Below are 14,462 nucleotides of genomic sequence, written 5' to 3'. Positions count from 1 at the left end.
AATAACCTATTATCACTTATTCGGAAAGAGGTTATTTAATTCAGATTGTCTTCTTTTTCCTTTTTCAAAGCCTTTTATCACTTATTTTCCTCTTATTTGGTTAGAGGTAATCACAACCCTTATTTGCCTCTTATTTTTCTCCATTCAGATAGAGGTAATCACACAAGCTAGCTACTGTTAGGAAGAACGAACATAATAATAGGATTGTAAAGATGATGATAATAATAATCTTGGTATAAAATAAACAATTATAAATTTTCAGATGTTTGTCAGTTTACAAAAACAAATAGTCTTATTGGTTCAGAAGTGAATAAGACTTCAAACTTCAACATTTCTTAAAACAAACTACACTTAAAACTATTTTAAAAACAAGAAAAACCTAAATAAAAAATTGATCAAAGATCTGGAATGGAAATCCTAAGGGGGCGTTTGGTTCGCAAATTCTAAAGGAATTTAATGGAATTGGAATGTTGAATTCCATTGACCAAATTCCATTACCTCGTTTGGTTCATTATTTTTCACGAAAGAAATCTTTAAATTCCTAGAAATTCCATAAATAAACGAATTTTAACATTCCTTAGCAACTACATGGTATTTTGATGGAATGAAATCATCTATTTTCATAATCCAAATATGCCCTTAACCCAATATACCATAATCTCTTAAAACCCAATATAACCGTCGTCAACCACCTCCGACCACCGCCGACCATCACTATCTGAATCACCGTCGACCACCACTGATCTGAACTATCGCTGACCACCACCGATCTAAACCACTGCCGGCCACTGCTGATCTGAATCGCTGCCGACCACCACTCATTTGAACCACCACCGACCACAGTTGATCTGAACCATCGCCAACCACCATCCATCGGAACCACCACCGGTGACTACCATCGTTCTGAACCACTGCCGACCACCGCTGATTTGAACCACTGCCAAACACTACTGACCTAAACCACTGCTGATCATCATCATCTGAACGGTCGTGGACCACCACCGATCTGAATCATTGTCGGCCACCGTCAATCTGAACCACCGTCGACCACCAATGATCTGAATCACCGTTGGCCACTGTCGATCTGAACCACCGTTAACCACCACCGATCTGAACAACCACCGATTTGAACCCCCACTAGCCACCGCCGATCTGAACACCCTGATTTGAACCACCGTCGATCTGAATTACCGTCGACCAACTCCGATCTGAACCACCCTCGATATGAACCACCGTAGATCTGAATCACCGCTAACAACCACCATCTGAACCACTGCGGACCACCACCGATTTGAACCACAAGCGACCACCGCCATCTAAACCACCGCAAACCACCACCGTGACCACCGTCAATCTGAATCACGGCTAACCACCGCCGATCTGAACCACCGCCAACCACCACTAATTTAGCTATTTTACATGATAAAGAATTAACTATTTTGAGACAATTTTAATATCGATTTAGTAACGTCGTTTGGTTATATTTAGGTTATGTATTTTATATTGTTTTACGCATTAAATTATTAAAAGATTTTTAGTTTAAAAAAATGTAAAAATTTCAAAAAATGGCATTTTGATCATTTACCAATATTTCATTCCAATTTCAAACCTAAATTATGTGAACCAAACATACAAGATTCCAATTTCTTAACAAATTCCATTACAATGTCTACCAACCAAACAAGTGATCAAACTGACAACATTCCATTTCAATTTCTTCAAAGTCAAATTTCTTTAACATATTTCATTTCATTCAAAAACATTTTACAAATCAAACGCGACCTAATTTTTTATGTTAGGAAGACTTTGACCAAGAGCACCCACCCACCACTCTTGACTACAATAGGATAAGCAACCATGGATTAGAAAAACAACAAACCATGATGTAACATTAAGCAAAAGGAGTAACATTGTCATCCACAAGAGTAAAAGCAGACAAAGTTGGAAATAGGGACATTTTAGGGTTTTGAATTGAAAATAAAAAATGAATAATTAAAATGTTAAATCAAGTGTAAGATGTCCAAATTGTCCTCAAGAGCATCTTATACACTTAGGGACAAAATTAACGTGGACCATAACTGTGGCCAAACCTGTTCTACAAACGCTTTTCTTTGTTATAAACAAAGTCTGATAGATGAAAACTGTAAAACCAATATACTCCAGTAACCAAAACCATAATTTATGCTATAAAATTGGTTCCACAAAGGTTATTACATACTTACGAGATGCATAGTTTAGTGCCAAAATTTTGAATATCATATAACTCAAATCACATGGGTACTAGAATGTGAGTTTTCGAACGTTATAGAACTCGGTTTTTATTTTAAAAGTGAATTCAAAAATGGTCTATGTGGTTTACTAAAACTTTGGTTTACGTCACTCGACTTCAAAAATTACATTTATAACCCTGTGCCTGTGGTTAACTACCATTAACTAATTGTTGTACATATACAATTTTTTACACTTAATAAACTAATTAATAATCAGCTGATAAACACATTAATATACAAGATAATCATTGACCCTTGTATAATATTTGTTTAATCATTATTTTTTTTATTAAAAAAATACCTTATCATCAAAACTAAATTAATTACATTTTTACTTTTAAATTCAAATTATGTAAATTATAATAAAATTTTGAATTAAACAATATTAAGAAAGAGAATTTTATAATCTTCAACTTAACACAAATATTAAGGGTTGTTTGGTAATTGCTGAATGGTTTGGTGCAGAATGATTAAGAGATTCTCATGATATAGTGTAAAATGAATTATAATTGTTTGATAATTGTGTACAATGAAATTAGGGCTCTTAATGGTTAAGGGAGATCCAAGATACAAATCATTCAGAGGGTTTAGAACCATTAAAAAACAAATTTTTTTTTCTTCCAAACAAGATTCACCTCTTAACGATTTAAATATTGCTTCTTAATGGAACTATTAAGAGGTAAACAAACAACCCTTAATATATTTTTGGTTTTTTTATCGAATTTTTAAATTAACTAGACATGTTTAACTACTACTTGTAAATTCGATTTTATTTATATATAAATTTCAAATTTTGATAAAAAATTATTTTTATTTTTTATTTTCGATTTTCGATTTACAATAAAATATTAAATCCCACCGCATTCTAAAGTACACAATTGGTTGTTAAAAACAGTTTAATGTATAAAAAATCAAGATGGTGAGGGACAAAGTTGTCATTTCGTTTCTTGGATAATTAGAAAAACAAACAAAAACCAAAACTAAAAATAGAATAAAAAAGTAATTTAAATGAAAAGAGAGGGTAAAATAGTAAATAGACAGAAATGCTCGAAGAGTGCTGCAAGCAAACACATTCCACTGTCGTCTTCCTTGAGCATTAAAAAGTCGAGGCGAAATCAGTCAAAGCATCCCTCGCCATTTGTACGTACGCAGCCACGATCCCATTCTCCTCTTCTGCTTCGCATTCTCTCAACAACAATGGTGAAATACAGATGGACCCTACTCTTACTGTCTCTTCTATTGCTTGCAGGAATGCAGCTTTCTACTGCAATGGCAGCTTCAGGTGAACCCTCTTACGATACGAATTTATACACTTTTAGTTTTATTCTCGTTACCGAGAGTATTATTGGATTTTAGGTTAGAACTTGATGGATACTTCTATATATTTGTCTGATTTACCTTTTCGTTAATCAATTTCAGAAACTACTAATGATGTTTGTGTTCCCGGTTTATGCCTACGAGCATTTGAGCTGTAAATTTTCTCGACTGCTGATTGCTTAAAGTAGTCTAGCTATGAATGTGTTGATTTGTTAAAATGTATTGATTTATTGTGAGGATCATTGCACAAGTTAGTAATCCCCAAACGGTTGGAAATAGTCAAAGAGTGATGCACTCGTTAACGCTTAGTTTTAGGATTTTGAGTTGGCAGATAAGGTTGTATATTTGAATCTAGAAATCTCCGGAGCAAGTTTTGGTGTAAGAAAGAGGTGCCGGAAAGAACCAGCTAATTGTATTGTTCGAGTTGTAATGGTGCAATGTGTGAACCATTTCCAGCTAAAAAATGACAACCAAATTGATTGATCCAAGTTGGCAACGTCTGGGTTCTCCTTCTTGCCCTAGCATTTATGCACATGTATTTGTGGTTGGTGGTTTAGAGTAATTTGATCTGAATGCTGTTTCTCTCTACTTATACGAGTACCTAAACTGAGTTGTTACATTAATTATTCTCTTTTTTGTACTATGAAGATCTTCATGTATGAGCATTGAATGCAAGCAAGATTTTGTGAATGGTATTTGAATTCATGTAATTCAATGGAATAACACTCTATGTAAGGAACTCATAATAGCACCTTGCAATTCTGAAGTCTCTCTACATGAAGAATGAGCTTTTATTGGGCCATCATAGAAACATATAGGGTGAGCAACTAAACGAGCAATGGAACTTTAAAACAACTTTTTCACTTGCTTCCTGGGCCATGCTAGTTACCATAAGAGTGCTCCCCCATTTGAGTTATTCCCCTGCCATGCTATCTTTATTGGGAAAAAGTGGTGTTACGGTAACAACTAACAAGGAACATTGGAAAAATTATGGTGTTAGATGACAACTAGGTTGGTCATCTTACAAAAGTTCTCTGATAACCAAAGCATATTGTTCCAAGAACCACCTCATACTTTGTTTATAGATTTATAAAGATCATGCAATAGAACGTGGGTCCTGTTTGAATTGATGTAGTGACATTGGAACAAGTGGGACTTCTAGGTGGTTTTCTGGAGGCAACCAAAAGGAGACATGTTATAATGAACAAACAAATTAAATTAGGGCACACAATGTTGCTTTTTGTTTTGTCTGTAATGCCACAAAATTTTCAGATTAAAGTTGTGTGGCCAAACATGATTAATATTAGTAAGCTTATGGTTCTTTTGAGCAGATGATTGATATCGTAAACTGATTTGTTATGTCTATCTATTTTGTTTTTCTAATGGTAATTACTGTTCTAGGGATTGTGCCACCATGTTTTAGAGGTGCATATAGCCATATACTAAACTAGGCATCCATGACTACGCTGCAGAAGGATATTAATTTCCTGTGCTAGTGAATCACCCCCATGTTGCAGAACTAAACATACATTACAACTTTGGTCGTCTAATCTAACCCACTTATAGATGCCCAGATTTGATTAGAAGACAAGGGAACTATGTTAAGCCGTGAGATTGTGATCAACCTCTTCCCCAACTACATTCTACAACAGAGGAAAAAAATAGTCCCATTAACCCATATAGCACTGCTGTGGTGTGGTCAAGAGCTGAAACTGGCGAACATGGGGCAAGGGTCCTGATGGGCAAGTTACAAGTATAAATTGAAGAACCGAAGTGATTTAGTTTCCTGCTTGATCTTTGGAAATTTGGGTTAGTGGATTGTTTGTGGAACAAAAGGAAGTATAATAAAGGACCAAACACAGCAGCATTCTTAATTCTGAAATTGAAATTGAGATCATGCCAAATGAGATCCAAATAATGACATGTTTAAGGGAAGAAAGCAAAATGCATCTCTAATTTTGGAACGTAAGTGAAAAGTTATTTCTCTCTCTATAGACATGCTACAAAAATGGTATGGCAGGTGCCAAATCTATGATTATGATTCTGTCTCTATTTATATCTTTCTGTGTGGGGAAGTTTGTCGTTGTTTTTCATGAAGAATTAACATAACTAATTTTCTCCCATCTTTCTCCATTAGCAGGTTGCCCCTTAAATATAAGTGATTATAACGTTAGCCGTGCTGCCATCATTTGTTCTGACACAAAATCTAGAGCAAGTTGTTGTCGTTATATCAACGCTCTTGTTGCAGTTTCTATTGTTCGTTATGCAAATATAACCAACAACCTAGGAGTTACTCCAGAATTATCCAATATTTGCCTCCAGACTATATCCGATACTTTAGAACTACATGGAATGACAAAAAATGCTACAGTTTTCTGTGGATTTGGGACGAAAATTCCTGTCAATTACGAGTGCCTTGGAATAACAACCGTCAACCAGATGCTGCAATCTCCAAAATTTTCCAATGTCACTCTAAATTGCAGAGTGCCATTCTTAGGCGAAGATGGTTGTAAGAAGTGTTTGAATGCTGGCATCTTGTATCTAAGGAACGTAGTGGGAGCTGGGAATAATACAACATTGAGCACTTGCAGGGATGCAGCGTTTGTCGCTCTTGCTAGCCAAGTTGATGGTGTCTCTGCGATTGAGATTGCCGACTGCTTCTTTGGAGTTCAAGGGCTTGCTAATGCTCCAGGTAAGTCTGTATTTAGAGAAAATGATCAATTATTGGTGAAAAGTTCATGTGTATGTCCTGAGCCTTTATGATCTATCACGTTCCTTCGTATGTTTCTTGAGATGACAGCTTTCTGACTTCATGGGAATGTTTGCTTGCACTGCAAAATGTAGGAAACCATGGAATATTTCTGTCCTGGTTTTATTTTTAGCCTACCCTATAAGTTTGGATAAATTTTTATTTGATCTCTTATGGCTGTAACCTTTTCTTTCTTGTGGGTGGATAATTGTATTGTTAACTGTTGATTTGTTACATCTATTTGTAGTTTCAGGATCCACCCCTTCTTCATTTTCACCCAAGTCATCTCCAAGTCCGTTTGTTGCTGCCAGCCCAAGTCAGCTCTCTTTGAGTGTACCTAATATTGGAAAACACCATTCCTACCATCTATCATTGGTTCCTGGTATTGGCATCGCAGTTACAGCAGTGGCCACTATGATGCTGGTACTAATGGTTTTCCTTATTCGTAGGAAAAGTAGAGAACTGGATGGGCATGACATGATGACTGATAAAACCTCGATAAAAATGTTCCAAGAAGGTGGTTGATTGTCTAATCTGATTTATCTACACTCTCTCTTATTTCACAGATCTCTTTTCTAAGGGAATTGCAAGTTTATGCAGGTCCATCATCAATGTTTATGAAGTTCAGCTATAGGGAGGTGAAAAAAGCAACCAACAACTTCAGTACTCTTATTGGACAAGGTGGATTTGGCACTGTATACAAAGCTCAATTTAGTGATGGTTCTACATTAGCAGTGAAGCGTATGGATAAAGTTTCAGAACAGGCTGTGGAAGAATTCTGCAGAGAAATAGAGCTTCTTGCTAGACTTCATCACCGTCATCTTGTTGCCTTAAAAGGATTTTGCATTAAAAAACACGAAAGGTCATTATACGCACATATCACCATGTGTTTCTTTGATTATTGATTTTCTTGCAAATGAAGAGTTTTGCTTGTTTTGGGGCAGGTTTCTCATGTATGAATATATGGCAAATGGGAGCTTAAAGGATCATCTTCACAGTATGTATCTTTATTTCTTTAATTCTTCTTCTTCTTTCTAAATTCTTTTTGATTGTGTGCAGCTCCAGGTATAGCTCCGCTGAGTTGGCAGACAAGAATACAAATTGCAATTGATGTGGCAAACGCTTTGGTAATAATATATCCAACTTACAGAAAGTTCTTAAGCAAATTATCTGTAAATGTATTTCTTATTTTTGTGAAGCATTCTCGTGTCCTCATTTCTTCATCTTACACTCAGGAATACCTCCACTTCTACTGTGATCCTCCTCTATGCCATAGAGACATCAAGTCCAGCAATATATTACTTGATGAGAATTTCATAGCAAAGGTACGGCCAATCATGTCCTTCAATCATTATATTTTAAGAAATCAACTTTCCGGTGCTTATTTGAAAGCAAAACCTTTCCTTAAACATTTACAACACTTGTGTACTGGGTTAATCAGGTATTTTATACATTCTAGTATTTGTTTAAATTATGATAACGATAATAGTACCTGGTAAGTATGATATTGGAAAAACGGATTATTCATGCTCTCGATCCACTTTATCTGATATATATATATATATATATATATATATATATATAAGAGGAAGGTAATTTAGGAACATCAGTTTTGTTTAAATATTTGTGATCCAGGTTGCAGACTTTGGCCTTGCATATGCTTCTAAAGATGGATCCATCTGCTTTGAACCAGTCAACACAGAGATCAGAGGAACTCCAGGTTAGAAAAAGAACTTATTTTCCATAAACCACAATCACATACTTCAAAGAATCTAAATATTTCCATTCGAACTCAGGTCACATGGATCCTGAATATGTTGTCTCTCAAGAACTAACCGAAAAGAGTGACATCTACAGTTACGGAGTTGTACTGTTAGAGTTAGTGACCTCTAGACGAGCTATACACGACAACAAGAATTTGGTCGAGTCTTGCCAGTCCCTTATGGCATCAGAATCAAGACTCGGGGAGCTCGTAGACCCCGCCATTGGCGACTCCTTTGACTTGGATCAACTTCAAACGGTTGTAACCATTGTGAAATTGTGTACCCAGAGAGAAGGGAGGGGCAGACCTTCAATTAAGCAAGTACTAAAGCTTTTATACGAGTGTGCTGACCCCATGCATAACGGGTTTATTGAAGCTGTGGAAGATGAAAGAGGAAGGACAAGTAAAGGCAAGATGCACAGAAGAGATGGGATGTTTCAAAGTTGGGATGGTCAGGGTCCAGCCTCTTCGTCTAGTACATCACGGTCGTATTGTAGTAGAAGTTTTCTACTGGAGACCGGATCACCTCAATCTCCTTCAAATGCACCCTCCATTTAAAGTTCAAAAATCGAAGATGCTTTGGTAGTTGTACGGTACAAGTGCTCCAATCCATTTGTAAGATGTACAGTACAACCACCCTTGGATGGGTTTCATAACGTTTTTATTGCTAAGAAGTCGGAATGGGGTTCTGTGAGCGATGAAGCGTTTTGCAGGTATGTTTTCAAAATTGTAGAGTATGAGGTTTTAGAATCAAACATTGAATTGGCAATGGTTGAGATAGATATAGTTTTGAGTTTTGTATGTTAAAAATTTTGTTCAGAAATATCGTTTTTGTAGGTATGTTATGAGTTGTTTGTTGTATACTGGTTTCGGCTTTTCTTTTTGTACCAGTCGTTGTCAGTAATACAAAGTGTCATACAAAGAGAGTATTACTTTTATGTGTTGGCACAACAAAGTAAACAAATGCGGGCATATCTATATGAATTCGTGTTTGCTAGAGTCTTAACTGTGTACGTAAAAGTCCTCATCCAAAATAACAAATATTTACCATACAATGAATCAGTTCACTCTTGCATCGAACCTTCAGTGGGTCGGCTTCCAAATGTAATTTTCGTTTACGGAATGCATTTTAATTCTCTCCTTTGGTGTTTGCCAAAGTAGTTGTAAAAACAAAACTTATACAATAAAATTGAGTTGAAATTTTCAACACAAGAAATCAACTATCTTAAAGGAGCCATGACCATGAGTTTGATCAAGTAAGAGAATCATCATCTCAACCCATTCTCTGTGCTGGGCCTCACTCCGCAATAATCCCTGAAAACAAGCCATTTTACAACAGAAAGAGCCAGCCAGCCAGCCAGCCAACCACAACCCATCATAAGTTGTACATCTTTGAGCCAGATCGCAAATGTATATATCATGAACCCCCAACAAATCAAACATTTTCATCTTTCTTAGAATGTGGCAAGAGTAAGAAACATGAACCTCTTTCATCCACACAAACCACTGGGACTCTTGAAAATCAACCTCACTGCAATGCCCACCAAGAATAGAATGGCCATTTCCAGCATATCAAACCAAACCGAATGCCAGTTCTTGTTCAAACCCATGAGCAGGGTGGAGGCATGTGTAAACCAAACATGGTTATAACCCGAAAAGGATCCTGCTTGCCACTCTGGATGCCAAAATTAATTGGATTTGCAAGCCGCAAGACCAGTGTGTTTTAAGATAATCTCTGTCGAACATTTCTCTCCACTTGATGCCATAGATTGCTGTTGGTATAACAGCGACGCACAAGTTGCAATTATGGGGGGTTTCTCGCAACAAAAATTATCGACACTGCTATCCGTAAAAGAAAAAGAAAGCATACCTCAGGCTCATCAAGATTTACTTTTAAACATGGATGCTTTCCTTAGCAACCAGCAGCCACCAGGAACTTCTTCTCGCTTACTGGATCTTCAAGCAACACCACAACATCATCCACCTTTTCAAACAACTCCTCCAGTTCACTCACGCCAAATCTTTGATAGTCCAATGGTCTTTTGTATCGTTGCTGATAAATTGCCTCAAAACAACCCAAGAAAATCCTACAAGAATAGCTCACCAGAATCTCTTGAAGCTCGTACCTGAACTGGTCTAGCCTTTCGTCTATTATCACAGATCCAGAATCCATCCCACCCTGCTCTTCCACAACTACCCTTTCATCCTCAGAAAACTCATCTGAAGATGCAACACCTGTTCCAACATCCATGTTCTCCTTCCCTTTTCTATCATTCCTTCCGATATCTAATGGGGGCGAGTTGGGCCGAGTTAAGCATTTCCTAAGGTACACAAACTTCCTCTGTCCTTTCCCTTCAATGGCGATTTTATCACCCATCTTTTTCAAAAGATTCACGAGTTTGAAAGTTCCATATTCTGAAACATAAAGGGGTCTCCCGAAACTTTTCTGGTATTCAGCAGGAAGACGGGCAAGAGGCAAACAACCACCAAATAATTCCAGCAGCTTCACTAGTTGACCCTTTAAACCAATCAAATCTCCAGGCTGAACCCACATTAAATCATTCTGTTCATAAGACGCAATATGTCGCACTGATACATCATTCAAACCGGATGGAAGACTGTAAGATCTTGACGTTGCAGGAAAACAAGGCACAGAAAGTGATGCACTGTTGTATTCAGACAATGAAAAATCCTTTGAGTTATAATAGCTTTGTGAGACCCCTCTATATACAATTGCTTCTTCCTCATTTTGAAAATCTGAGTTGTCGGTTATCTGACATCCCATCAGAAAGCTAGTGACCTCAGTGGGACCCACCCCACGTGTAGGAGCCAGAGATCTCGAGGGGGGGACAAATCCTTCTCCACGAACCACGCTAGGCCAGTCCCAAACAAAACTACCAGCATTACTCAAGGCAGATGAAACACCCACCCCAGATGGAATTACAAGAATCACTGTATATCCACGCTGACCAAGTATGTGAAGTGCTGGTGCAAAGTCAACATCACCTGAGATCAACATGATGGAAGATGGTGGAGGATTATCAAGAGCAAAAAGAAACATGTCAACTAATATAGCTTTATCAGCAGCATCTTTTCTCCCATTTGGTACATCTATGAGCTTCACCCCGGTCCTTTGGCAGCCCTCTCTTAGACGCCTAGGAAAAGCATTGAAATCCCCATATGCAGAAAACATAGTTACAGCTCCGTTGATTATAGGATGCACCCGCAAGGTCATTCTGATATTGCCAGCCACATCTTCTGGGCGTATATCACTCGGAACAGGACAATTTTCCATGTCCCAGAGTATTGCAATAGGACCATCTGACCCATTACGATTTTGTTGAGGTAAGTTTGTGTTTTGCATTGACACATGTGTTTGTTCCATGGATCCTGAAGACAATATCAACGCTGATGCATTTGCATTAGCCATCACTAGATCATAAAAGCTTCAAGGTACCTGTTGATTGCCGGAAAGAAAATTGTTAACTTCTTTGTTCATCCCACTCCGCTAAGCTTAATGTAAACATTTTTGGAGTTCACATTTGTAAAATATCACACATATCAAATTCAAATTACCTATCTTCACTCAACGATAACTCAAGCTGTTTACACTCTTAACGCTAACTAAATTACTAAATTCACAGCGAGAATGTAACAGCCAATCAGATAAAAAGAGAAGCCAGTAGAGAAAACTTCAAATAATGACTACAGAGGTATATGCCTATCTGCTTGTAATCACATAGTAGACGAATAGTATCAGCATGAGTATCTAATAGGCATGTTAACGACTAATATTCTCCCTAAATAGAAATTACTTGAATGAAACATCTAATTATGTATTGTGTTACCAACATATGACTCATTAGCAAGAATATACAACTTCTTTGCACTTCTAATTGGATTGGGTTGAAGGAATTGCTGTATAGTTCTGTATTTTTTTTGTGTGTAAATAACGTAACAAAGGGACTCACTTGGTGATTAAGATTCTGACAAAGACTTGATTATAAACTGGTATTTTGAGCTTATTGGATGTGCCAAACAAGCCAGCTTAGAAGACCATGACTCTTAATAGAGGTGAGCCCATTGAGGGACTCATCAAGACTTAACAGGGAGGGACATGCAGTGACTTTAGCAGATAGTCGATCAAGAAATAGTTGCACAAAACCCATATGCTAATTGTTGATCTTACCAATTCCATGTACATTTTCCTAATTTCCTCTAGTGTCTCCCTCAATTATGGTTGTCCTATGTGTAGGAAAACCCAGAAATGTAAGAAGAAAGAAGTATCCCCAAGTTTGATGGTTTAACTTTCATTTACATATTGATGGGACTTTAACTGAGCATCCACTCATAGCCACTGTTTGAAGTTCAGGCTTCAGTAGGGACAAGAAGAAGTGTTAAATACAAAAACTCATGTATGTTTTGTATGCTATGATCTGCAATACCGCCATTAACATGCACCATGACAGGACACACAAGTCAACAAGTTATTTCCTTAAGTTTCATTTCAACACTCGCCGGAAAAAAGTGATCATAACCAACATATTAAATAGGTTTTCCAATTTGATAAGAACCAAAGTGGTATTCAATGATTAAATAACAGAAAGATTAACAAAACCGGACTGCTTTCCAGAGGCAGCTGTCTCTCCAAAACTATCGTAAATAAACTAGAGAAATATCATGGTTTTGCATGTCCTCTAATGCCCACCCTACTCTCTATCTATAATTCATTATTATGGAAATTTTGTTACGACGAAAAGGAAATTATCTGAAATACCAATCAATCTTGAACATGATTTCCATCACCCTTCTTGTGTTCCTTTCCTGAAATAGGTTTTCCAACCCTTGCCATATATTCAAATTGTTCATATGCTGTGTGGGAACTGGAAAAAGTAATCATATGTATTCAATCTTATGAAGTGTGGGAATCTAAATGCTATTAAGTAAACATCTATCAGATTGCTTCCCTGGCACCCACCCACCCACACAAGAATAAGTTATGAACCCTACTGAAATAAGCATGTGGGCATTGAAGAAAATGGGAAAAGATTAACCTCAACTGCTTGTCCTGTGCCATTTTAATTACAGAAAATTATAGCTGAAAAATGTATCATGATCAAATTCTCTTTTTGCTTTGCACAAATCCTCAAAACACCATCTATCGTGCATCTTCCTAAGAGCTACAAACACAGTTTAATAAATTCAAAACATGAATTCATACAATTGGTCGTGCATTCGGCTAGGGTCAACGAAAATCCAATAGTCAATCCAGCTACGATCCCAAAGGAGCCCAAGCAATAGGACAAATGAACAATTATCTCGAACAACAATCAAATTGATGCGTATGATGAATTAAAATCAAGATTTAAGTATTCGAATCAATCAAGAAAACAAGGAAAGCATTCTAAACGTGAAACACCAACCACATGAATTCAAACTGCCAGTAAATTAAAAAATCAGGAACACAATTAATAGATCTGCAACAACAGAAACAAAAGGAAGAGGATTACAATTGAATCAAGAAAAACGCAGAGATTTTTATTTACCTGCCAAAAGTAGAAAGGTTTCTGTTTGTTGATTTCGAAAGGAGGAAAAATGGTGGGAGGGAATTTTAGTATTTAGGGGAAAATGGTTAACGTGGGCCGCCCCCAGACACCAAATTCTTCCATAGTAGTTCGTTATACCTAGCTCCGTTAACGCCCCACCACTGGAAATTTTTTGGGCTCACTCAACAAAATAAGGAAAATTTTGTTTTGCATGATATTTTTGAAATAAAAATGGGTTATTTGAAAGTTGATAAATGGCTTGGTACAGAATAATTAAGAGATTTTTATAATATATTAAAAAATAAAATATAATTATTTGATAATTATTTAAAATGAAATTAAAGTTCTGAATGGTTAAGGGATACATAAGATATAAAATCATTCAGAGGATTTTAGAACCATTAAGAGACAAAAAAAATTTACCAAACAAGAATCAGCTCTTAACGATTCAGAGGCTGTCTCTTAATGAAACCATTAAGAGGTAAACAAACAACCTCAAACATGTATAATATTTTATGAATTTTTATGGTTTGATACAGTGAAAGAGTCTTCTGTTGGTTATTGATTTTATACAGTATTTCATGGTATTAATAGGTTTCAGTGTTTGTTTTGTATATGAATATGTTTATGAGTTGCTTATGATTTACGATTTAGTTTTATAAAATTTAAATGTATTAATAAATTGCATGTAAATAATAATAAGTTATATATAGTTGGTTTTATACAAGAATGATAATTGATAAAAAGAAATAAGAGAATAAATATGGACAACCAATTTATTAAATGATACCTTAAATAAATAATTTAAAAAATAAACA

At 36.4% G+C, this 14,462-nt stretch overlaps 2 protein-coding genes across 2 annotated transcripts; one reads left to right on the top strand and one right to left on the bottom strand.

The window, feature by feature from the left end:
- The first annotated feature begins 3,467 nt into the window (after positions 1-3,467).
- LOC112507838 (probable receptor-like protein kinase At1g49730) lies at positions 3,468-8,949 on the top strand. The gene is made up of 9 exons (XM_025112566.1): positions 3,468-3,552; positions 5,725-6,279; positions 6,584-6,853; positions 6,928-7,198; positions 7,281-7,333; positions 7,396-7,463; positions 7,572-7,661; positions 7,972-8,056; positions 8,133-8,949. The coding sequence occupies exons 1-9, from the start codon at positions 3,468-3,470 to the stop codon at positions 8,654-8,656; spliced, it is 2,001 nt and encodes a 666-aa protein (XP_024968334.1). The 3' UTR covers positions 8,657-8,949.
- A 186-nt stretch (positions 8,950-9,135) lies between these two features.
- On the bottom strand, positions 9,136-11,538 carry LOC112507620. The gene has a single exon (XM_025112269.1). It carries the CDS (start codon positions 11,526-11,528, stop codon positions 10,011-10,013), a length of 1,518 nt encoding a protein of 505 aa, XP_024968037.1. The 5' UTR covers positions 11,529-11,538; the 3' UTR covers positions 9,136-10,010.
- Between the last annotated feature and the right edge of the window lie 2,924 nt (positions 11,539-14,462).

This window comes from Cynara cardunculus, assembly GCF_001531365.2.
Source record: "Cynara cardunculus var. scolymus isolate 2C chromosome LG 2, CcrdV1, whole genome shotgun sequence".
Classification (NCBI taxonomy): domain Eukaryota; kingdom Viridiplantae; phylum Streptophyta; class Magnoliopsida; order Asterales; family Asteraceae; genus Cynara; species Cynara cardunculus.
The sequence above is the reverse complement of the archived record's forward strand: the minus strand, read 5'-3'. Positions and strand labels throughout refer to the sequence as shown.